We start from the raw sequence: 25926 nt of genomic DNA on the forward strand, positions 1-25926 counted from the left end.
ACCTTTCGACTTTGTGGTTGGTCCTTGAGGCCATTATATCTATCTGTGGGAGCCCCCACAGATCTACAATGCTTCTGAACACCTGAGGATGTAATCCCCATTCCCCGGGGTGAAGGTCGTGATGACTGAGGAAGTCCGCCTCCCAGTTGTCCACCCCGGGGACGAAGATGGCAGAGATTGCCACTGCATGCATCTCTGTCCAAGCCAGAATCTTGGATAACTTCTCGCATGCATGCTCTGCTCTTCGTACCTCCCTGGCGATTTATATAAGCAACCGCCGTTACATTGTCCGACTGGACTTGTATCGCCTGATGTTCCAGGAGGGAGTGAGCCTCCAGAAGAGCATATTATACTGCTCTCAACTCCAAGTTGTTTATGTGGAGCTGTGCTTCCAGGGGTGACCACCGGCCTTAGAACCGCACCCCCTGGGTTACCACCCCCCAGCCTTGCAGGTTGGCATCTGTAGTTAGCAGGATCCAGTCCTGGATACCAAACGTCTCCCCGCAAGATTTGGTGTATGTAGCCACCATTGCAGTGACTGTCTTGCCTTTACAGACAAACAAATCAACCTGTGCATGTGGGTGTGTGAGCCCGACCACTTGCTTAACAGGTCCCACTGGAATATGCTTAAGTGGAATCTCCCGAATTGGAGAGCATCAAGGCCACCATCGTCCCCATCAGCCTGATGCAGACGTAGACAGAGACTCTTTCCAGAGACAGTACTTCCAGTATCAGCAGTTGTAGTGCAGCAATTTTCTCCAATGGGAGAAACATCCTTCTTTCCACTGTGTCCAAAACCATCCCCAAGAACTGGAGACGTTGGGATGGTATCAGTGAAGACTTGGGTATATTCAGTACACATCCATGACTTGACAGAATACGTCTGGCCCCCAGTAACTTCGACACTGACTCTGCTTTTAGTAGCAGGTCGTCCCAAGTATGGGATACTGTCTATCCCCTTTAACAGGGACATCATCTCCGCCATTACTTCGGTGAAGACTCGTGGGGCCGTGGAAAGTCCAAATGGTAGGGCTTGTAACTGGAACTGTTCCTACAAAAATGCAAATCTCAGGAAGGCCTGGTGTGGAGCCCACACCGGTATGTGAAGGTATGCGTCCTTCACGTCGATGGACACTAGATATTCTTCTTCCAGTCCTGCAATAACCGCCCTCAGGGATTCCATTTGGAATTTGAAAAACCTCAGATAGGGGGTTCAGGGACTTTAAGTTTAAGATGGGTCAAACGGACACATGTGGTTTTGGAACCACAAATAGGTTTGAAAAGTAACCCTTGTTCCTTTCTGAAGGGGGCAATGGTATAATCACCTGTGCTTGCACCAACTTCTGTACTGCGTGTCTGAGGATACTGGGATCCTACACTGCTGCTGGGAGTCCCGACCTGAAATATCTTTGAGGGGGTGGTCTTTCGAACGCCAACTTGTAACCGTGTGAAATAATATCCCTAACCCAAGGTTCAATGGAGGATGCATCCCACACGTGGCTGAAATACTTCAGCCGAGCCCCCACCGCGAGAATATCCCGAGGAGGGAGGAGCCAGTCACACGGCAGGCTTAGGCACAGCTGCGCCTGTGCTACGGTCTCTTGTTGCAGAAGCCGTTGCCTTTCTGGGCTTACCCCGAGCGCCTCTATTGGTGTTTGAGCCTCCTCTGGCCTTAGGCCTAAATTTGGAGGTCCGAAAGGACTGCTGTGTACCCCCTGTAAAGGGGAGTCTCACCGGAGTGGAAGCCGACGATAGGAAGGTGGACTTACCAGCTGTAGCTTTTGAAATTAACTCATCTAACTCACTCCCGAATAGCTTATCCCCGGAGAAGGGGGAGGCTTTCTATACTGTGTTTGGATTGCGTGTCAGCGTCCCATTGCCGCAGCCACAGGGCCCGGCAGGCAGACACAGCCATGGCTGAGCTACGGGCATTAATGGCTCCTAACTCCTTCTGTGCTTCACACATCATTTTAGCCGTGTCCTGGATGTGACGTAGCTTTTCAGCCACAGTAGGTACATCCATGTCACCCAGCAGGCCTTCTTTTATCTGGCCTGCCCATGTAAAGATAGCTTTAGCAATCTAGCAACTAGCAAGCACCAGGCGTTGGGACGCCCCACTAGCTGTATACATAGCCTTTACCGTGCCATCTAGTTTTCTATGGACCGCGTCTTTTAAGGTCGAAGTACCTGGGACACCGAAGCATTCAATACTCCTCCCACACCTTCCTGCCCGTGGGGTCAAAAGGAAAGGCAGACTTAAAACACTTTCATAACGAGAAGAGTTTCTCTGGATTTTTCCAGGCAGCTTTAATTAAAACAATCTTCTAAGTCAAACTGTTCAGGAAAGACAATATCTTGCCTTCTATGTGACACAAAGGGATCCCCTTCAGCAGGTGTTTCTAAAGGTAGTACCTTCTCTAATAGCTAGAATCACATTTTCAGTGCCCTGTATGCAAGGTTTTTGACGCCTGTGAATCTACATCATCTGCGTCACAGTCGCCATCGTCTATATCGGAGTCAGGTGCAATGGCATAGAGTGCCCGTTTACCTGGGAATCAGCCCGAGAACCACCACTGAGCTGTGGTGACATACATTGCTCACAGGCAACCTGTGATTTAGAGCTTGGAGCAAACTTGTTGCTGCAAATCATACAAATTATTTTCCTCACCATGCTGGAGAAAATAACACCCCCTATAACACACTGCAATCACACAAGCAGTGAATGTACAGCAATTGATTCTATGTGCAGTTGATCACATACAGATATAACAGTGTAAAATGCTTAACTAGCAGTGGGGGAACTCAGAGGTATATGGGGGACACCAGCACCCTGTAACCTGGGCTAGCGATTAGATAGATCGGTCTCAATGTACAGACACCAATATATAAATACTGTGTACTGCTATATGCAGCTGTATTGCACACTTAAAGCGCTATACTTGCTGTCTCTGCTGACTGATCTCTCCTTCCCAAGGCTGCGCTAAGGTGTGATCTCTGCTCTGCAGGAATGGCGCCCACAGCATGAGAAGCAGGAAGCAGTGTACAGGCGCGCTCAGTTCCCGCTCTGAACTAAGCCATGCCCCTTGTAATGGCACCAGGGCTATACCAATATTTATACTGGTGCCTGGGAACCTTTCAATAAAGATTTACCCACATAGCGTTATATGCCCTGGTGGTCCAGTGGCAATGCCTGGCATCCAGTGTGTCAGCGAGGCTGCAGTGTAAAAACAGCAGGGCCTTGTGCAGGGCCACCACCGGCATTACGCAGCACATAAAACCGGCGTATCCCACTGAGGGGACCCGGTTGTTATTCACCACCGGCTTTTCAGGCTGAGCCAGGGGTGTGGGGCAACTGGGGGTGTGCTCGCTGCAGCGCAACGCCCGCGGTAAGAGCACCCTTTCAGGTCGGTGGACCTGCAGCAGGGATCAGTTTGGTTTCTTGAAAGGCCTGCAACTGTTCTTTCCCCCCGGCTTCCCTCGTCACAGGGAAGCTGTTAAGCCTAAACAGCAACCCGAAAATAAAATAAATTGAAGAAAACCTCTCTGGAACTCCAGGAGTGTGCATCCTCTCCTGAGGGCACATTTTCTAAAACTGGCTAGTAACGGGAAGTAGAGGAGAGGAGCATAGGCGAATCTAGAATTATGGTAATAGGTGGTCACAGATCTAGACATAACAGTAGAGGGGATCTTTGCGCGGCCTAGCCTCGTGCCAAAAAGGGTGTGTGGCCTCATGGGAAGGAGGCGTGGCATTACACTTTAGACAATAAACAGTAATGCCCATTACACATTTTAGCAAACTCCGTAATACCCATTACACATAAAGCCACATGCCGTAATGCCAATTACACATAAGGCCACACACCATAATGCCCATTACACATTGTGCCACACATCATGATGCCCATTACATACTATATAACAACCGTAATGCCCATTACATATTTGCCACATAAGTGCTGCTTACCTACGTGCTCATTGCTAGGGGGTTCTTGCTTGATGGCACCATAGTACCCATTACACATGATGCCGCGCACCATAGTACCCATTACACATGATGCCGCGCACCATAGTACCCATTACCCACATGATGCCGCGCACCATAGTACCCATTACCCACATGATGCTGCACACCATAATGCCCCTTACACCAGTGGTTCCCAAACTGTGTGCCATGGCACCCTGGAGTGCCTTGGGACAATTGCAGGGGTGCCCAAGATTGGTGGTCCATGACCAATTCATATTTGGAATATTCAAAACCAGTGGTGGTGGCTGACCATAATAACATAAGTTGAAAAACAGAAGCAAATTTGGTCCCCTCTCCACAAAAATTTAACCTAAGGATAACAAACACAATTTTCTTCAATTAATATTTTTTTTCTATATTTCTCAACAAGCAGCTTTTGGCCTAGGGGTGCCGTGAAAAATATCCTGACACTCCAGGGTGCCTTGACTCAATATTTTGGGAACCACTGCCTTACACATTAAGCCACACATTATGCGTAATGCCCCCACATACCGCCACTTGTAACGTCCCTTAAGCAATGCCCCCAAAAGTGCCACTTACTGTAAATTTTTATATGAGCCATCGCTGCTGCTGCAGGGAGAGATGGAGAGAGTGGTGCAGCTGCTTCTATGGGGAGAGGAGCAGAGCACGCTCCTACTCACCTCCTGGTGTCCCCTCTAGCCGAGTGGACATTTGAAATATTGTGCACGCTGTTGTTGTGCGTGACATCGGTGGAGCACGCCAGGCGCCGACACCACATTATTAAAGGTGGGGGCGGGCTGAGGTGGAAGCTGCAGGGGTGACAGTCATTGACAGCTGGGCAGAGAGCAGGGGGCTGCCCGGCTATATTCAGAGCACTGCAGGTCATGGCTGTTTGAAATAATACCCCTTTCACAACAGAAAATGCAGGGACTTACCCGGGAATATGTTCCCAGGATCATGCAGGGACATTCCCAGGCTGACCCCTTATACACCAGCCTAGTCCCTGCATTTTCTGGTGTGAGGGGGAGAGACAACCACTCCCCTCTCCCTACCCCCCTTTACCCAACCAGCTATATCTTCGGAACCAACTGACCCATTTACATGAGACCAGTATCATATTGAAGTTTTGAGTTGGCTTCAAATGATTTTGGTCCCGTGAAACTGGGCTGTTTGGTTCCAGAGAAATCTGCCCTCAAAGAACATAAACAATCATGAAATTACATTTAAGAAATGGAAAAAAAAACCCCCGTTTAACCTCAATATCCCTGGAACCAATTGAACCAATTAACCCATATGGATCCAGCCTGGTATCAGATTGAAGGCCCAGCGATTTGGGTTCGACTGAGATCAACCTCGAGCTTCAGTGATGCCGAAGGGGGGGAACTGGCAGCCGTTGAACTGGGTGGGGGTCGGAATTTGTGGGTCCCATGTTATCCTATAGGGAAAACGTTCCAGCTTTGCCTGGCAGTATCTCTTGTTCCCAGGGGGCTAGAGACACTGGGCTGGGCTCGTTGGAAAGCCCCATCCCTCAGCTCCAAAATGGGCTAATGGGTGGTCCGGTGCACCCCTGGACCACCCCCTAGATTCACCTATGGGGAGGAGCCAGCACACCCTGCTTGAAGAAAAGTTATGTGCCTGTCTCCTGTCGGATACCCTCTATTCCCCAAGGTTATAAGACCTCAGTACCTCATATGAATGATAGTGAAAAATGGTGGTCTGTGATCATCTACTTGTAGTAAGGGCAAATAGATGGCAACACCATAAAGCTTAATTGGATGAAAAACCAGTGAACTTCTGTCTTTCCTACCTGCCTCATTTCAGACTTCTAGACAATCTGACAGCATTTGTTCAGCAAGAATCACTGGCCAACAAAGGTTCCAACAAATCAATGCTTACTGCTATAGATCCTGTGCTACAAGGTACATACTACTCATTAAAACACTAAGAAAAACAATGCCTGCATGCATTTAGAATATTTTAACATGTTTATCATGTTTTAACACTAGTATCTAGTGCCATAATGGCAAAAACATCTATTTATACATAACTCTACTCACCTTTAGTAGTGTTTATAAAGTATGGAGAAATGTAGCCTCTGTCAAATTTCATCCCTTCAATTATCTCCAGCTCATCATTAAGTGTTTTTCCATCCTTCATAATAAATATTAAAAAAAAATTAACATACTGTACCAACTGTATCCACAAAAGAGATTGAACTTCAGTTATGGAAACCGATCAGTCCATGTTTACAAGATATTAGTGGAATACCAACTGTAGATACACAATCAGTACTTGTGTATTTGCAGGGCGCCCAACTTACATACGTATGGCACCGTTAGATAATCACATTGCATGCGTCCACTCGCCACACTATATATAAAAAAAAAAAAAAAAAAAAAAAAATCCACGACGACGTGGATAGTGGGGGTATGAAATGATCAGGAGGACGTGTTTCACGTCCCCTCACCACACGTCGAGGTGACGTGGATAGTGGGGGTGTGCTAAATCCCATTGCATCACAGATATGTACACTGGGGGAGTTGTGCTAAATCGTATTGCATGCAAGATCGCATGCGATTTTGTGTGATACGATCGGCAGTCAGGGTGCAGTGAATAAATTAACTAGTGAGATCGCATGTCAGGAAAACATGCCATGCGATTTCACTATGCAGAATAGCCCACCGGTTCGCTAAGTGGTCCAACAACAGAAAAAAAAAAAAATAATAATAATAATATAAATATATATTTTTTTTTTCTGTATAAAATAAATAAATAAAATATAAAAACAAAAAAACACACCACGCTGGCCTGAAAAACGCTCAGTGCGTAAGTGCATATACACTGAGTGTTTTCATCAGATTTTCCCTAGGGTGGACAACTTTTCATAGCAGGAAGTTGAGAAAGCAAAAAAATATAATACAAATAAAATTATTTTAGGAAAAAAAAAATCAAGACAAAACTGTTTGTTAGACAGGAGATGAAGAAGGTAATCAGATGTGCAAATTTCTCTTTATGAAAGTTAAAGGAGAAAAAAAAATACTGAGTCTTAAGGGAGACAATGTAAACAGATTTTTTTTGCTCAGAACTCACTACTCAGAGAGGAAGATGCCAGTGAAGTTGCAGGGATATTCAGGAAATAGGTTTTTAATACCTACCAGTAAATCCTTTTCACGGAGTTCATATGGGTTACTGAGGTCTCATAACCTTGGGGAATAGAGGGTATCCGACAGGAGACCGGCACATAAATTTCTTCAACCAGGGTGTGCAGGCTCCTCTCCTTACTAGCCAGTTAAGAAATGGTGCCCGAAGGATAACGTATGTGAGGTAGGATTAGCATAATAAGTAACGTGGCGAGATTTGCACCAGCACACCACAAACACAACAACACTCAACTAAACTTAGTTAACCCCGTCATTGTGTTATATTAGCATAACACGTATAATACCTTAATGATTTGTGGGGAGCAAGAAGTCACCAAAACTCACATGCTCCAACATAGGTCAACGGACTTGTGACATACAAGAGTACAAAATCCACTGTCTTGCAACCTCCAAGAAGACTGGAACAGGATTACAACATGTGCAATCAGAGCACCGCACATGAACACATGTACCCCATATGAACTCCGTGAAAAGGATTTACCGGTAGGTATTAAAATCCTATTTTCACTATTATTCATATAGGGTACTGAGGTCTCATAACCTTGGGGAGGTCCCAAAGCTTACAGAAAGGGTGGGAACGTGTGGAGCCTGTTGCAACACCGCCTGCCCAAACTAGGTATCATCCTTGGCCAAAGTGTCAAATTTATAATATTTAACAAAGACATGTTGACCTGACCAAGTGGCAGCTCTACAAAGCTGCAAAGCTGACACACCCTGGGTAGCTGCCCAGGATGCGCCCACGGCTCTAGTGGAGTGAGCCCACACAGAGGCCGGTATAGTCAATTGGGCTGCGACATAGGCCTGTTGTATGGTGGAACGTATCCACCTAGCCACCAATTGCTTTGAAGTCGGACAGTCTTTCTTTTGTGCGTCGTAAAGCACCAAGACTACCAATCTTACGGACTCTTGCAGTCCCCATGACAGACTGTAAGAGATTGAACCACATCCAAGGAAACTGGGATATTCTGATGTCCCAGTTGAAGGCACCACAAATCAGCTGGTTCACATAGAACGCCGACACCACCTTAGGTAAAAATTGAGGCCCTGTCCTAAGTTCTGCCCTAACCTGATGGAAAATCAGATATGGACTTTTACAGGAAAGAGCACTTGGCTCAGAAACTCTTCTGGCCGAAGCCAGAGCAAGCAATAATAACCTTTTTCCAGGAGAGATCCCTCAAATCAATAGAATACAATGGTTAAGACCATGAGGTATTGAAGGTATGCAAGGACCACTTCCAAATCCCCGTAGAACCCCTTGCAGGAACGTCTGGACTTCTGGAAAACCAGCCAATTTCTTCTGGAAAACATTAGATAGGGCTGATATCTGGACCTTTAAGGACCCCCAGACAGAGTCCCATATCTAGGCCCACCTGCAACAAATGCAGGAACCTTTCCAATTTGAAGTCTCCAGGTGGAAAACTCATCTTTTCGCACCAATCCACGTATTTGCATCACATCACCAAAAGATGTGTCTGTTATCACTTTCCTGGCCTGTGTCATGGTTTCGATGACAGAGGAATGAATTCCCTTTGAGCTAAGATCTTCCGCTAAACCTCCAGGCGGTTAACAAAGCTGCCCTAAGTCCTGATAGACGAAAGCCTTGAACTAGAAGATCCCTTCTAAGAGGCAATCGCCATGGATCTTCCACTAACATGTTATGCAGACTTACGTACCATGCTCTCCGAGGCCAATCTGGAGCTATCCGAATAGCCTCCACTCTTTGGCTTTGAATCCTTCGCCACGCTTTTCCCAGAAGTGGGAACAGGTACACCAACTGGTACCTCCATGTTGTAGTCAGAGCATCTACCGCCTCTTGCTTGTGGATCTCTTGTTCTGGAACATTATGTCGACCCTCTTGTTGACTCTGTAGGCCATCAGGTCTATGTGTGATAATCCCCAGTTCCACTATGCTCCCGAACACTTGGGGGTGTAATCCCCACTCCCCGGGGTGAAGGTCATGGCGACTGAGCAAATCCATTTCCCAGTTGTCCACCCCCGGGATAAAGATGGCTGAAAATGCAATCACCTCATCTCTGCCCCTAGACAGGATTTTGGAAGCCTCCTTTATGCATGTTTTTCGGTCATTCCTGTTGGTTGACATACGCCACTGTCGTCATATTGTCGGACTGTACTTGGACCGCCTGACCTCGCAGGAGTGGTAGAGTTTGTAGAATCGTATAGTACACAGCTCTCAACTCCAGGACATTGATGTGGAGCTTTAACCTCTCACGATGTCCATTGGCCTTGAAAAGACCTTCCCTGAGTCACCGCTCCCCAACCTAACAGACATGCATTTGTTGTTAGGAAGATCCATCTTGAATCCCAAATCTCCTTCCTGCAAGTAGGTTTGGAGCATGTGTCCACCCCAGGAGCGATTGTCGGGCCTGATGTGACAAGAATATGTTCTTGTGTATCTGGAGAAGCTACCCTGACCACCTGGACAGTAAATCCAGTTGGAACACTCTGGGGTGGAACCAACCTAACTGGATCGCCTCAAAGTAACCACCATTTTTCCCGGAAGTTGAATACAGTGGTGTACTGATACCGAGATTTAGGTCTTACCTGTTAAATCTTTCTTCGAGGACGTCAGGGGCCACAGGGATTACATTGGGTAGAGAGTGAGGTCACGACCTTTCCAGCACCAGAAAGGATAAAACTTTTGGACTGCCCAGAGACAGCCCTGGCTCCTCCCTCCTCTACCCCGCCTCCTAGGCTAGCTTACTTTCAGTTTTTTTCCCAAAGCCAGGCAGGAGACAAGATAGAAGGAAGAGAAACCCATACAGTAACACATTCAACCAATATATGTGTGTGTGGTTGCTCAACAGAGGAACCATAAACTGTGACATGTATAAGTACCTCAACAAAGGAACTTTTAACCAAGTTCACTCAACGGAGGAACTATGAACTTCAATACCATGAAGCAGGCACGGCAGGGAGGGATCCCTGTGGCCCCTGACGTCCTCGAAGAAAGAGATTTAACAGGTAAGACATAAATCTCGGTTTCTTCTGCGGCAGACGTCAGGGGCCAGAGGGATTACATTGGGATGTCCTAAAGCAGCCACCTAAGGGTGGGGACGTGCCTGTGCCGCGGCCAGTATATTCTGGCCGAATGCCGAGTTCTGAGAGGCAAACATAACAAACGCAAAAAAGCGTAAGAAATCGTTGGCAGACGACCAAGTTGCCGCCTTGCCAAGTTGCTCTGCCGTTGCACCACCTGTAAAAGCCCGAAACACACCCAGAGATGTAGTGGAATGAGCCCGTACCCCTGCAAGAACGGGGAGTGAGGTGAACAAGGAATCCTGCTTGATAAACGACCGCAGATATCGGCTGGCAATAGTCTGCATGGTAGCAGACCAGCCCCTCTTATGAATTCTCTAGTGGATAAAGAGAGAGTCAGATGGCCAGAGTATTACAGCGTGATGTACATAGACGTGCAAAGCAAAGACCATCTCCAGTTGATTGCTGCCCAGGAGAGACCGCCGGGCTACAAAGGGCAGGGATCACTATCTCCTGGATGACCTGAAATTCAGGAACCACCTTGTGAGGTGTAAAGTAACGTTTCAAAGAATCCGTTTTATGAGAATGAAAGACTATGAAAGGCGATTGACCTAACAGAGCCTACCGGGCAGACACCCAGCAGCAACGGTCAACAGAAAAACCGTTGTCCCAGTTAGCCTCTAAAGAGCCCTAAAGGACCCAAAGAATCAGAGAAAGATTTTATCAAACCACCATGTTTGTAACAACCAGAGGTTGGATCTGCAGGACCCCCTGCCAGAATGAGCGGAGATCATACCACAGAGCTCATAGGCTGTGGAATAGAAAGGAGAGAGCCGAGCCCTGTTGCTTTAAAGAAACAGGCGGAGGCCAGCCCCCCACTACTTCTACCGAAAGGACAAAACCCTAGACAAACGGTAAATTCTGGGATTGAATTCAATCCCGTGGCTCTTAATAAGGTTGTCTTAACAGCCCTGTGAGCAGTTCTGGCCCCAGAGGCAGACAGATAAGAGAGACCCCTAACAGGGTTCACAGATCCGAGAACCAGGTTCTCCTGGATTAAGGGTGCCCCCACCTCCACTTTTAATGTACAAATTACTTTGAGGAGGAGCAAAAATGGGGAAAAGCCTACCTCCAAACGAATAGCCACTGGACTGACATAACAGAGCGTGGACTCTAACCTGCAGGGTCTCGAGACCTGGACACATACAGGGTGACCTGGTAAATGTGACGCAAAGCCATCAATCCACCATTGGTCCACCCCAATGGCCTACCAACCACAGGAACACCTCCGAAGGGAGGGTCCATCTGCCGGTATAGTTTTGCCAGCAAGGCTGGGATCTTGCGCTGCACCCATTGGGAGAAGCGGGAGGCCTAAGCCTACAGCACCTGGTATTCCCAGATGGTCTCCCATCCAAGTAGTAACCAGGCCTGACCCTGCTTGGCTTCCAAGATCAGACGTGTTCAGGGTGGTGTGGCCGTAGGCTCATAGCCGGCCCACTCAGAGTGTCACCCTATTGGTTGGTAAAAAACCACCCTTTTTGCATCACCCGACTGGACCTGCACAGGGTGACCTAGAAACCAAGGTTCTACCTTGCAGAAATCCCACAGGACTGTCTTTTTCACTTAGGTTTCAAGACAGAAGCATCTTTTCCATAATAGCATTATCCAGTCTATGCCTTAAGATGTACTGTTGCGTGTATAAAACACAGATTTACCAAAAGGATCAGTTTTGGTTATAATGTATGTGTATGTAGATACATTAGAAAACAAACAGGAAACTATATCAAACCGCTGTTTGAATGTAAGAAGCGAGAATGCTGGCCCAGCACCGCTATATATATCCACACTCTCTCTATCTATATCTCTCTATCTATATCTCTCTATCTATATCTCTCTATCTATATCTCTCTATCTATATCTCTCTATCTATATCTACACACACACACACACACACACACACACACACACACACACACACACACACACACACACACACACACACACACACACACACACACACACACACGCATTCATGTACCCCTATACAATAGGTCGTACAGATTAAGAGGCAACATATTGGTATATAGCATATGGTGGCGCTGAAATGAACAAGGCCGTCAACATTGGCAACCAGTAAAACTTCTACCAAAGTGAGATTGCGTCCCTGAAGGGATGCATAGTCAAGGCCATATTAGCTTTTAATTATAAAAGCTACAGCCAGTGTTACTCCGCTAACATAACTTAAAGGAGAACCATAAGAAATGACAAATTGAATTGTTTGTGGGAGAAAACGGGAGTACCTGGAGTAATCCCACGCAATTACGGGGAGAATATACATAAACTCCACACAGTTAGGGTAATGGCGTTGTTTGAATGGAACCCATGTTATCAACAACAGCTGGTGTTCCCATGTGATCTCAAACAAGATTGGGCATATCCAGTGTGGTATGAATATAGATTGACATCAGTGCCGTGAGGTAGTAATGTTAACCATTACACAGTTCGTACTGCACCTCCACAGCTGCATCTCCCAAAAATGCTACCCCGCTGGGGTGCAAGGCTACTAGAGGCCTGGAGGAATACTAAGTAAAATTATCTCAAATGTGCGATCTGCATGCTATATGCATGTGATCCGAATGTAAATCCGACTACATAGTCAGATCCCACACTGGATTGTATTGTGCGTACACACCACAACCAGCTCTATATGTGACAGTGCAATGTTCCAACTTCCAATGAGCAGGAATACCGAAGGTTATCCTGTGGAGAAATTACACTTCAGAGTCCACCGTTGGTGACGTTTGCCATAGTGCCCTGTCAGAACATGAAATAACCCCTGGTATTGTGGGGACTGAATCCTTATAGCCGTGCGCCTTGTCTACTTCAGAGACGGGAGCGTTGCTGATTGAGCTATTGCTCTATTATGGTAAAACAGGCCTGGACTATGTTCCGACAGGGTTTAAAAGTTAGCAGAGGTGTCTTACACTAAGTGTCTGGACCAGAACTGTAATGGCTGCACACACTGTGATTTCTAATTGACTTATGGAAAACTTTGCTAACTCATGAGTTAGTAACATACAAGTCATGCTATTCACATTACAGTATCTTTCTGGAAGAAAGCAAGAAGGGGTTTTTATTCTTTCAGCCAGCAGATACACATTGCACAATTAGAGGCTTATTGCAGAAGTCTAACGATCTCTATGTCACAGAGGAAAAATACATCAGGGGAGGCAACAGGGACATGCCTCAGATGACAATGTAAACTGAGTTATACACTTTCCACCTGACAATATATACACTACACACACACACACACACACACACACACACACACACACACACACACACAGGGAGAGAGAGTAGGTATAGGTAACCAGAGATAGAATCACTGGATAAGAGAGACAGTATAAGGAGATGAGAGGCCATCAACAACACCATGGTATATAACACAGGAGTGCTATGACCTAATTTACATACAGCCCAATACTGTCCCACTATGCTCTAAACCCCACTGTCTGAACACATAACCTGGGGGAGCAGCTGCATTCAATATGCAGTTAATCAGGACAAGCTTGAGCACAGCCCTGGCATTAGCAGTCAGGAGCCTCCAGCAGCGTGCAATGGCGGCAAGTATGTTAAAATGACCGCCAGAACCGCGTGATAGCTGGGAAAGTACCATGGACTCCGTCCTTACAATGGCGTCCCTTTTTAAAAGGGTAGCCGCGCCATCAGGCTATACTCATATGCCCAGGCTGGCCGGTGGTACTTGGGCCAGCCTTGCAATGTGTGCAGGACACCAATATAGGAGTTCCTGTGTCACTATCGCTGTCCTCTAAGATTGTACAAGAGGCAGCTAAACTGGTACAGCTATCACCTATACTTCTGACATGCAGTGATGGTGTTAACAGTTATGAGACATAGCACAATGCAAATAATAAAGTGGCACTGAGCTCCGCAAAGCACTATGGCCGGCAGGAGCATAAAAGTACTGTACCCTGTGCTCCAGTAGGAGAGGTACAGGTGGGATTTGCCCATATGGCCCGGCAGTGAAGAGATGGAACTCCAGAACGGCAAGAAGCTCTCTGTGTCCTTCTTACACTTGCAGCAGGCAGGCAGGAAGAGACCAGGGCTGGAAACCCCGTGGGTACATCCTAGCTCCTGTCTCCGGGGGAGGGGCTGTGTGAGGAGAGGCTCCCTTCCCCCTACTAGCAAATGGCCACCGGGATTTCATGACTCATGCGGCGTCGGTAAAATGGCGGGGATCCGGCGCTGGCCGGGCGGCCCCGCATACCGACGCCGCTGCCCACACTCAGTCTCCCTGGTGGTCCAGCGGGTCAGGGTGCACACCTAGTGAAAGGCGGCGTTCTGGCCGCTTGCTAGTGCAGCCCGGCGATCCCCCCCACCGGGCTGCTCAGCCGCTATAACATTCGCACTCCCGGCGGGGAGCGCGTTACCTGAAAGCGGTTGTCACCGCTGAAGTCCCGGTCCCCGTCACGGCTGCTCTCCTCAGTGCCTGGAGCCAGCCGACACCAACACTGTGGAAGCCACGTGGGAGGTGTGCGGCTGCCGGGTTCCGGGTGATGGAGTGCAGTGCCGGGGTCTAACAGACCCCCAGCGCTGCTGCTCTGTCACTGACCAATGGTCAGTGTAAAAAGAAGAATAAAAAAAAATTAAAAACGAAGTTTAAGCTGCTTTAACAGCAGCCCTTTCAAAATGCGTGTTGGCTCCTGCCAGCACAATCAAAACTGAAAGTAAGCTAGCCTAGGAGGCGGGGTAGAGGAGGGAGGAGCCAGGGCTGTCTCTGGGCAGTCCAGAAGTTTTATCCTTTCTGGTGCTGGAAAGGTCGTGACCTCACTCTCTACCCAATGTAATCCCTCTGGCCCCTGACGTCTGCCGCAGAAGAAATGAGGGTTTTCCAGAATCTCTGAGACTAGAGTCTGAACGGCCCACGCCTTCACCTGAGGCAGAAAAAAATATATATGATTTTGGGTGGGGATCCGGCGCTTGCCGGGCGGCCCCGCATACCGACGCCACTGCCCACACTCAAAGTCTCCCTGGTGGTCCAGCGGGTCAGGGTGCACACCTAGTGAAAGGCGGCGTTCTGGCCGCTTGCTAGTGCAGCCCGGCGATCCCCCCCACCGGGCTGCTCAGCCGCTATAACTGCATACATACATACACACACACACACACACACAAATCTGTCATTTCAAAGAACATACCTTTACAGTTATAACTCCTTTACGACCAACTTTTTTCATAGCATCTGAAATTATATTGCCAATTTCTGGATCGCCATTTGCAGATATTGTAGCAACCTGCAAAAACATTAGTAAAAACTTTAAATAGATGTAATTTCTTACAGTAAAATTCTAGTTCATAGACAAGTGAAACATTTGAACATTTTTATTTATTTATCTGTAATGAACAGATTCTTCCTACCCCCTAAGGCTGGGGTAGCCAACCCTAGTCCTCGAGAGCTACCAACAGTGCATGTTTTGCAGGTCTCCTCACAGAATCACAAGTGAGCTAATTCGCTCCATCTGTGTAGCTTTTAAAATGTGTCAGTGATTAATGAGTGCAGCTGCTAGGTTGTCTGGAAAATGTGAACTGTTGGTAGCTCTCGAGGGCTAGGGTTGGCAACCACTGCCCTAAGGTCTCTCTCTGAGACCATCAAAAAGACAATCAGTCTTGCGTACAGATGGAGCGGGTCTCGCTCTTGCAGGGGATGGCGGAAGATTCGCCATCCCCTGCCAGGGGACGCATGCGCATCGCCTTACAACGGGGCTCCCCCTGGGTCCCCGCCGCCTCGCCGCACTCCCCCTAACCCTGTCAGTCTCCCTGAAGCGGAGACTGACAGGGTTCCCGTCCCCCCGCCGACGGGAAACTGAGACGCAGGCTTGTCTGTCAGATGGAGCGGCTCTGCGTCAGATTCGCCAGCAAAAATGAGAGGCGCTCCATCTGTAGCCTGGCCATGCTACCAACATACGTCTTAAGCGCTCAAACCACATCCAGGAACCACAATAGCCTGGTTCAGATGGAAAGCCAAAACAACCTTCGTCAAGAACTGCTTTTTTGTTCTCAGTTCTGCCCCATCTGCGTGAAACAGATAAGGACTCCTGCAAGATAAAGCACCTGACACGCGTCTAGCCAACGCCAGAAGCACCAGTCTTCCATGTGAGGTACTTCAAATCAATTGACGCCAGATGTTCAAACCAAGATGACTGCAGGAACTGTAAGACCACATCAAGATCCCAGGGAGCCGTAGGTGGCACAAAGGGTGGTTGAATCCTCAAAACCCCCTGGAAAAAGGTTCGGAATATTAGCCAACTTCTTTTGAAAGAAAATGGAAAGACTAAATCTGTACCTTCAAGGAACCTAGCCGTAAACCCAGGCCCAAGCCTGACTGCAGAAATCATAGAAAACAATCCAATTTAAAATCCGCAGGTGGAAACAAAATTAGTTTCACACCAGGCTACATACTGTCTCCAGATCTTATGGTAATGGAAAGCAGTCACCAGTTTCCTAGCCTGGGTCATGGTGGAAATGACAGAAGCATGAAGGCCTTTTCTGGCTAAAATCTGCGTCTCAACCTCCAGGCTGTCAAATGAAGCCACCCTAGGTCCTGGAAAACGAAGGGCCCCTGAGTGAGCAAGTCGACTACGAGAGGGAGATGCCACAGGGTCCACACAACCATGGCCTAATCTGCGTACCACGCCCTTTCGTGCCGGGGCCACCAGAATTGCATCCACTCCTTGGCTTCTAATTCTTTTTAGCGCGCGACTTATCAAGTCCGCCTCCCAGTTGTCCACACTCAAAACTATCACTTCAAATAGCGCACATACATACAAGGGCATTACCAGTGTCTTCATATATAAAATATACATCATGATAATCTGTAATGTTTTCATATTTGCATGTACATGTAAAATAAAAACATCTTTAATAAATAGGTTACGATGTCTCCGTTCTGTGCAAGCTTCACAGTAATACTACAAATTCTTGATTTTGTTCAAATACAACAAGAAAAAGAAAAGAAGAAAGCATCTAGCATGCATATAGCGTGTAAAGTAAAGCTCAGTCAATAGTGGGGAGAGCATTCCCATCATAACATAGATTAAACCGTGCCTGACAGTACAATGTGGCTGTTAGCACCAATATTTGGTTTCAACACTCAGTTTCCCAGCATTAGTAGTGCGAGGAATGCGGAGACTCCAACCACCTGTTCCATATCATTTTGAATTTAGGCAAGGTGCCACGAGAGATATTTTTTATGTTGTACATTGTTTACCAGGGCCCTCCACTCTACCAACGTAGGTCTCGAGCCAGCCATCCAACATCTAGCTATTATGACTTTGGATAAGTAGCATACACTGTTCACATAATGGCCTACCAAATTATTCAATGGGGTATTGGCCTTGCTTCCCAGTGCACACATTTTGGGTGTCGGAGCCTGCTTGGAGATCCCAGTGGAGAATATTGTGTATTTAACAGCGGCCCAGAAAGAACTAACCAGAGGGCAATCCCAAAGGAGATGCCAGAAGTTCCCCTGTGAGAGATGACATTTTAGACAGTCCGAGGAGGCTCGACCGCCAAATTCAACCAGCGTACACAGGGTCAAGTATGTTCTATGAAGAATGAATTGGATTTACTTGACTCTCGCAACAAACTGTAGCGTACCGTGGATGTGCCAATGCCTCCTCCCACATCAGACTCCCACCTGTTTTTTTTTTTTAATTCAGTAATTTTTATTGTTTTTCAAAATAACATTTAAACATAACAATGAGCGGACATGTCAATAGGTACATGGTATGAAACCAAATTACACACAGTTATTAAAATCATGTAAACAGTATTAATCACAATTCCTGGAATATTTCTGGCACTGAGTTGCCCGAAGGCGCCATTCGGGCAGCTGCCAAACATATAAAAGCAGGAATATCTAAGTGACAATCTTAGCATAGTGTACTATACAAAATCGCGTAATATAAATTATTATCCGAATGAGCATATACCAAGCAGACTGTGGTAGCACAATGAGCTATGGACGGTGACATGTCTATCTTGAAATAAAATGAGTTCCCTCAAACACAAAACAAAATACGTCCCCATAAACCCAAAGCAACCCTACCACAAAACCCCCCACCCTGTACAACCCACCCTCAACTTAGGCGTACCTGGATCCCTGAAAATTAACTACCCCTACACCTCTACAACTAAAAACTATAAATTATAGGGGAAAGCAAGTTAGCTAACCTAGCCAAAACAAAAACTAACCTACCTTTCCCATTTAACCACCTCCCACCCCACTAACCCACTATGGTCCCTACTAACTAATTTAACTAACCCCCCCCCACCCCCACACAAACACAGGATACTGACAGAATAACTGGCAGGGGCAAAGAAAATAGGATACTTTTGTGATACAGTTGCAAAATAGGTAGAACCCCGGGTGAGGATGTGCAAATAGGAGGGGCAATACCATAACCGTTTATGTATAACAATGGCATATATATATAGCATACCACACATCAGAGAAAATAACTATAGACTAAAATATGAATCAAAACATTAGTCCGGCCATCTCTCAATCAAACTGTAGAATAAAATCAGCATCTCAAACAATTTCCAAGGTGTTGGAGAAGGATAAGGACTTCCAAAACGATAGGACAGCAGAGTCCATGATCGCAGCATTTCCACAAGAAGGAACGGAGAGGACTTCACAGGAATCCCATCATCATCAAAGGATTGAAGAATGACATTGTGAATTAGTTAAAATGTATATGTGTTTCAAAACAACAGGATATCCTAGCAAAACCAAAATAAAATAGAAAGAATATAGAAAACCCAGTAACACTATTTTGGCATTAACTTTTAGTCCGGCCAAGTGTCAACATGTTTCAGATAGGTAGGTATAGTGACAGTCCCGCTCCAATGATCGGTAGGATAATGAAAACATGATGTAAATGACACATATAGATGGTGGATAGACCCATATCCAGGAGAGTCAAAACGCGAAATCCAGAATCGTTCCGCTGAGATTGAGAAATTGAAGGATTTTTGGGTGGACTACAGCCCCATCTAAGCACGCAGGTATAGAGTACCAAGGATCCCCATAACTGGATATATCAATCCAGGGTAACCCATCCAGGGTATTACCAAATGTAGGTGCTGCAGAGGTGGCAGGATCATGGCATTGAGGTGATTTCTTCCAATCATCAGCATCACACTTTACAGGAGCAACGTAGGTTGATAGGGCAACCCCCTGCACCTCAGACAACTTGGCAATAAGCCTGTCAGCGTATATAGCCTGCAGTAGTTGGTGAAAAGAGACCTCCATAATCATGGGAATGTTATGTGCAGCCAGGGTGCAAATTTGAAGGGGAGCAATCTGACTGCCGTATTGGAGCCCTGATAAACAATGGTAGTGGCTAATAAAAACGTTTTGAAAAAAAAAACAATGGTAGTGGCTAGCACACCACCAGATAGATATACTGAGGATAGTGGCAGCAGGGGCACAATCAGCAGTGAGCACATTCACCTGTAGCCAGCAGAAGGTCCATCTAGAGGAGCAAGTGTCAGCCTGGGTGGTCGCAGGGAGCACTCACAGCGTGGGCACCAACATGTAGACCAGGCATGTCCAACGTTGGCCCTCCAGATGTTTTGAAACTACACGTCCAAGCAGGCTTTGCAATAGTTTTAGCATTCTCTAATAGCAAAACTGTGGCAAAGCATGCTGGGATGTGTAGTTTCATAACATCTGGAGGGCCAACGTTGGACATGCCTGATGTAGACAAACAGGCAGAGGATCGCAGGGGAAAACAGCTGCCTCTCCTAGGCAAGATAGTGCCAGGGTCCCTCGTGTGATGGGCTGTACAGTATGTGAGGCTGTAGCAGGGATGGAGGTCTCTCAGCAGTCGCACTCACCACCTGATGCCAGAAGCAAAGCGCAGCAGGGGGAAGATGTCAGCGTTGCTGGTGCGGTGGCAGGGTCAGGACCAGACTGGAGTTGCAGAGCGGGGAGAAGCGGGTCCAAAATGGCGCCCGTGTCCGGAAGAAAGGGAGCACGGAGTGCAGCAGGCACTAGCAGCCGTCAAGGCCCCCACAGGCCATCCCGGAGACCTGCGTGCGGCACAGTAGGTGCAGGAGAGGCTCCGGTGAGCAGAAAAGTAAAGGTGGTTTGCCAGCGGACCCTGGGGCAGGATAGTGTATCAGGATGTTTAGCGGAGCTCTCCCCACCAGCGTCCGCTCGCGTCCCAGGCCAAGCCACGCCCCCTCCCACCTGTTTTTTAAGTGGATAACGAGTCCTTGTAGATAGTAGAAATGAGTAAGCTAGAGAAATAGTTTTAATTTTCCCTAAATTAGTTATATTTTTGTTGGAGGACAGGATAACAATACAGGGGGGATGTTGTACAGAATATTTAAGGCATGTCGCAACTGTAAATACCTGAAAAAGTACTTATGAGAGAGCTCATATTCCTCCTTTAGCTGCTGGAAAGAGTTTAGCACATGTGCCTCATAGCTGCCCAATTGTCACCACTCCCCGGGACGACCAAAGCCGCCTGCCCGACAGGCAGGTAAGTTCGGATAATTTGACAGAGGGCCATACTGGAGCCCCAGGATCGATCGTTGTTTATCCCATCAGGGATTGAGCCTCCTGCCAGATTTTAATAGCTTGAACGACCAATAGGGGGGGGGGGGGTACACCCCTAGGATCCTACCACCCAGGAGTAGCTGTGAATGTGAGACAGTGGTACATATTTGATGTAGGAACGTGGTTGGAAGTGAAGTCTGATCGGTATCCTGTAACCAGAGTCTGAGATGTGAGACTGCTAGCATAATACAACCTGTACTGTGGCAGGGCTAGACCCCAGTCAGTCCTTGGTCTAGTGAGGTACATATAGCACCCTGGGTTGTATCATCATTTTTATTAGATTGACCATGCCAATGACATTTAAGGGCAATTTAGTCCACACTAATAATTGGTCTTTGATAAGGGATAATAATGGCTGTAAATTGGGGATAAAATCTCGAATATATCGTTCATGATAAGGAGTAAATAGTCAGCGTAGAGTGCCACTATCAGTCCTCTGTCCCAGCAGGGAGTCCAACGCTGTCATGATGATCCCTAAGAATGCACGCTAGCGGCTCAATAGCTACAGCAAATAGACCAGGGGGAAAGAGAGAGAGACAGACAGAGCGCGCGAGACAGAGCGAGAAAAAGAGAGCGAGAAAAAGAGAAAGAGAGAACACCATGACTATTAACAGAAATCCTGGCCATTGGGAAATTTGGGCCAAAGCCCATAAGTCTCATAACGTGCCACAGGTAAGGCCACTCGAAGGCCTTGTTGGCATCGTACGAAACAATGGCAGAGTAGGTTTCGTCTGCATGTGTGGCCTGGATATGTGCATCACCGCAGCGCTGCTGTCTGCCCCGCTCCCGCCAGCCTGCAAGTAAATCTGCGGGGCGGCACCAGGCACCCCCCGCAGCGCTGCTCTGCCCCGCTCCCATGCACCTGCCTGCCCATGTAGGGGTGGACAGGGTGTGTTTCTTTTAGGGATGCCAATCCCGGGATCCCGAGAGTCCCTGGATTGAGCATTTTTCAATCCCGGGATCTGGGATTGAAAAAATGCCCCAGGATTGGCATCCCTAGTTAGAAGCAAATACACAGAGTAAATTCGGTACTTGTTTCCTTGCACGGCGCCCAGATTTTCTACGTACGGCACTGTAGAGAAATTGCATGGGCCATTATAACGGCATGCAATGAGATTTTTCATATTTTTTTACACCACAATATCGCATAGCATGTCCCGCAAAATCGCATGCGATTTTATAGGGTGTGCGATGCCATGACATTAGGTATAGAATATGATTGTATGTCCTAAAAATAGATGTAACGCACCGTCCCACTATCAACGCCAACCCGAAGCAAGGGGCGGCGGTATGCGTCCTCAGACTTTCATACCCCCACTATCCACCTCGGTGTGGAGTTGATTTTAGACAGTGCAGCGAGCCAGAAGAGTGTCGAGCGCAGCGAGGGGACACTGATTAATTCACATGTATTCCGCAAGGCTCGTCACGCTTTGGGCTTGTATTCCGCGTCCCCTCATGGGGATCGCCGTGCTCGCCACGCTTCAAGCTCATAATTCCGCTGCGCTCGCCATGCTTCGGGCTCGTATTCTGTGTCCCCTCATGGGGATAGCTGCGCTCGCCACGCTAAAATCAACTCCACACCGACATGGATAGTGGGGGGTATGAAAATGTCGGAGGACGCGTACCGCCACCCCTCACCACGCTTCAGGTTGGCGTTGATAGTGGGGGGTGGCTTTGACAATGGGGGTGCATTTAACATTGAAAGCACCCATCTGGGTGCTTATACAATAAGAAAAAAATATATATATATATATCGCATCACATGCCATGCGATATTTCGTAGCACTCCTGTTAATTTAACACTTACATCGCATACCACTAAGTATGGTATGTGATGGACGCCGTGCTAGGAAACCAGCACCAAACACACAAATGGGGTTGGACACAGCTTTTTTTCCATATGTTCCTATTGTCATGAAAAAAACAAGCTGAGGCAATAACCATTAGAAAGTCTAGTTGCCAAGCAGCTATCTGAGGATCCACTGACTCCAGAAGCTCAAAGAGGGCAATTTTATCCCTTTCAGCTAAAAATACTAGTGCTGCACACATTTATTATACAAGGGTGGATCAATAAATGCAGCAGCTCCCTCACCCGGAATTTTTGCAGCCAAATTGCATTCATTTTTTTCCTGTGAGCCACGGTTTCAGGTTAGGGGACAGAAAGATGTCACAGGGAGCCAAGTCATATGAGTATGGTGGATGCGGCAACAATTCATAGCGTGATTCTTATTGTTTATTGCGGTCATTTTTTTGTCTAACCATGGTGGCTTTTTCCTATTGATTTTACCCTTAATGCCTTTTTGTGATATATTTAATAGTTAGTGGATTTAGTTAGTGCAATTTAGGATTTTTACTATCACTGACAAATAAAGGATGCATACTCATTAGAAGTGTGCTATGGCTAAAGGAAAGGTCCACATTAAGTTTGAGCTTTATAAAAAGAATGTTACCTGAGCAATCTCTTCTGGAGTTGTAACAGGTTTGGACTGCTTCTTCAACTCTGCAATAACTGCTTCAACTGCCAACATCACACCTGTTAAAACAAATAAAATGAAGACCAGCACAACAACTACCACCACAATGGTGCACATAAGCACCAAGAACATGAAAAAAACAAATTAATTGTAACATGGATAATGAGATTTAGGTCTTCATGGTAAATCTTTCTTCGAGGACATCAGGGGCCACAGCTTTACAGTGGGTAGTGGGAGAGAGCACCAGCACCCTAGGTTAAACTTGAACTGCCTCCCAGGCAGCCAGGCTCCTCCCCTCCCCCAGGCATGCGGCGGGCTTGTCCGCAGGCTTGGGGTCAGGGCGCCTGGTGGCCCAGGGACGCTTGCCTCAAGGGCGGGAGGATCTGCCCCCCTGGGAAGATCTGGAGGAGAAGGCCTGTCCCCTACCACGACCCCCGAAAAGCCGTCCGGGGCCGTGTAGTCGGGGTGGATGGTAGAAAAGCAGTTTTTGAAGCTGCCACCGTAGCGACCATCCTATCCAGATCGGGACCGAATAAGAGGGAACCGTTGAATGGAAGAGCTTCCAAGGCCTTCTTAGAGTCCGTGTCAGCCTTCAAGGAACGCAGCCAAAGTGATCTGCGAGCGGCCACTTCTAAAGCTGACACCCTGGAGGAGAGCGTAGCGGAATCAAGAGCTGCCTCGCCTAAGTAGAGGGCAGCCTGATGTATCAACTCTATAGTCGGTAGTAGAGAGTCTGCTGGGGCGCCCTCAGACACCCCTGCTGTGAGGACAGTAGTCCATTTAGTTAGGGCCATAGCCACCCAGGCTGACGCCAGGGCAGGCCTGCCGGCTGCTCTAGCCATGGTGTAGATAAGCTTCAGGAAGTTTACCAACTTCCTACCCGCCTGATTCTTAAGAGACGCTGTAGGGATTGGCAACAGAGAGGCTTTCACCAGTTTTGCCACATGAGCGTCTACCCTGGGGGATGTCTCCCAGGGGATCCTGTCCTCCTGGGGAGAGGATAGAGGGAGGAGAAACGTTTGTGAATGACAAACCTCCTATTAGGGACCTCCCAAGCTTCCTTAACCCCTTCCCGACATTTGACGTATATATACACGTCATGGCCGGGATGTACTTCCCGACACATGACGTATATATACACACACGTCATGACTTAAAAGTGCCACCGCGTCTACAGACGCGGTGACAGAGGGAGGATGTCTGCTGTCCCTGACAGCAGACATCCTCCCTCATTGCCCAGGGGGGGCAGGGTTGCCCCCCGTCTTGGGCGATCGCTGCGATTGGCTGTCCAAAAGTGAACAGCCAAAACCAGCGTTAAACTGCGTGTAGTGTAAAATTTAGATGCTGCTGCCCCCTAGTGTCCAAAAAAATTAAAGGAGGTTAAAATAATGATTTTTTAATAAAGTATAGATATGGTCTTTGTTAGTTATTAACTATTTTGAGTGGTATGATTATTTGTCTCACAAGCAGAAAATGTAACATTTTGCAAATAGCAAAATGTTCCATTTTTTTACGACATTTTGGTATTTTTCACAAAAAAAAAAAAATTGTATCGACCAAAATTTACCACTAACTTGAAGTACAATGTGTCACGAAAAAACTATCTCAAAATCACTGGTATAAGTAAAAGCAAAAAAAAGTTATCCCCACTTAAGTGATACATGTCAGATTTGAAAAAAAAGGCCTCTGTCAGGAAGGCAAAAACATGCTGCGGCGGGAAGGGGTTAATGACCATGTCAAGATTATCCGACTTGGGAAATAGACTTAAGGAGCGTTTAGGGCGCTTAAATATAGGGCCCGACTCCGCAGGTGGATCAGCGTGGTCGTCTATTAGAAGGACCTTCTTAACCGCCGTAATCAGGCCTGGTACATCAAGGCGAGACGGGGATCCGCTCTAGTCCTCTTTAACACAGGCATCCCTTATGTCAGCGGCGACGTCAATGGCGTCATCGACGGCCTCCTCCACAGTCTTGCTCCTCCTCCTCCTCATCTGAATCATGCATGAGGGGCCGGAGTGCCGCCGGTCTTTTAACTAAAGACCTGCGTCTACCTGCGGGCAATGAACCCTCCCCCTGGGCATCCAATGCTGGGGGGGGGGGGGGGTTTGCACCCGCCACCGATGAGGACGGCACGGGCCGCTGGGGTAGCGCAGCTGAGACAAGGGATGAGGCCCAAGCAGGCTCCTGAGAAGAGGCCGTAGGCGTGGGCAGCGCCTGCACATTGTAGCAGCTTGCGCATAGGCCGTCCTGTATATAGTCCAGGGGAGATAGGCCCGCATTACAGGCTGTGCATGACAGCAATCCCCCTCCTTGGACTTGCCCTTGTTGGGCATAACTACTGTAAGTACAGGAGGGCCAAGTACAAAATGACACCAAATACAATGCAGCAGCTATTGGGTTAATAAGTACACATATATAGCAAGCATACATAGGCATACAATGCAAATAAAAGGCAAATGGCACTAGGCTCTTGCAGCAGCTATGGCTGACTGGAGCACTCAGTAACTGTGACCTGTGTCCCGCAGGAGAGATACAGGGGGGGGGGGGGGGGGGGACGACTTGCTCAAGCCTCCTGGCAGTGAAAGAGTGGAACCCCGGGTGGCACTGGAGCTTCTCCGTGTCCTTCCTCACGTGCAGCCAGGCATGGATGTCAGTGGCG

The 25926-nt window shown here is 47.5% G+C and overlaps 1 protein-coding gene and 1 pseudogene across 1 annotated transcript in view; both read right to left on the minus strand.

Annotated features, from left to right (window-relative positions):
- HSPD1 (heat shock protein family D (Hsp60) member 1) overlaps positions 1 to 25926 on the minus strand; it is a 131229-nt gene that overhangs the window by 99755 nt on the left and 5548 nt on the right. Inside the window, exons 3-5 of the mRNA XM_083155009.1 lie at positions 23245 to 23327; positions 15363 to 15458; positions 6043 to 6136 (exon numbers count right to left, since the gene is read on the minus strand). Coding sequence (XP_083011135.1) covers positions 6043 to 6136; positions 15363 to 15458; positions 23245 to 23327 — 273 coding nt within the window. The remainder of the gene's footprint in view (positions 1 to 6042; positions 6137 to 15362; positions 15459 to 23244; positions 23328 to 25926) is intronic.
- LOC146025370 (5S ribosomal RNA) lies at positions 11518 to 11626 on the minus strand (annotated as a pseudogene).

This window comes from Crinia signifera, chromosome 7 (genome assembly GCF_055691185.1).
Source record: "Crinia signifera chromosome 7, ASM5569118v1, whole genome shotgun sequence".
Taxonomy (NCBI): Eukaryota; Metazoa; Chordata; class Amphibia; order Anura; family Myobatrachidae; genus Crinia; species Crinia signifera.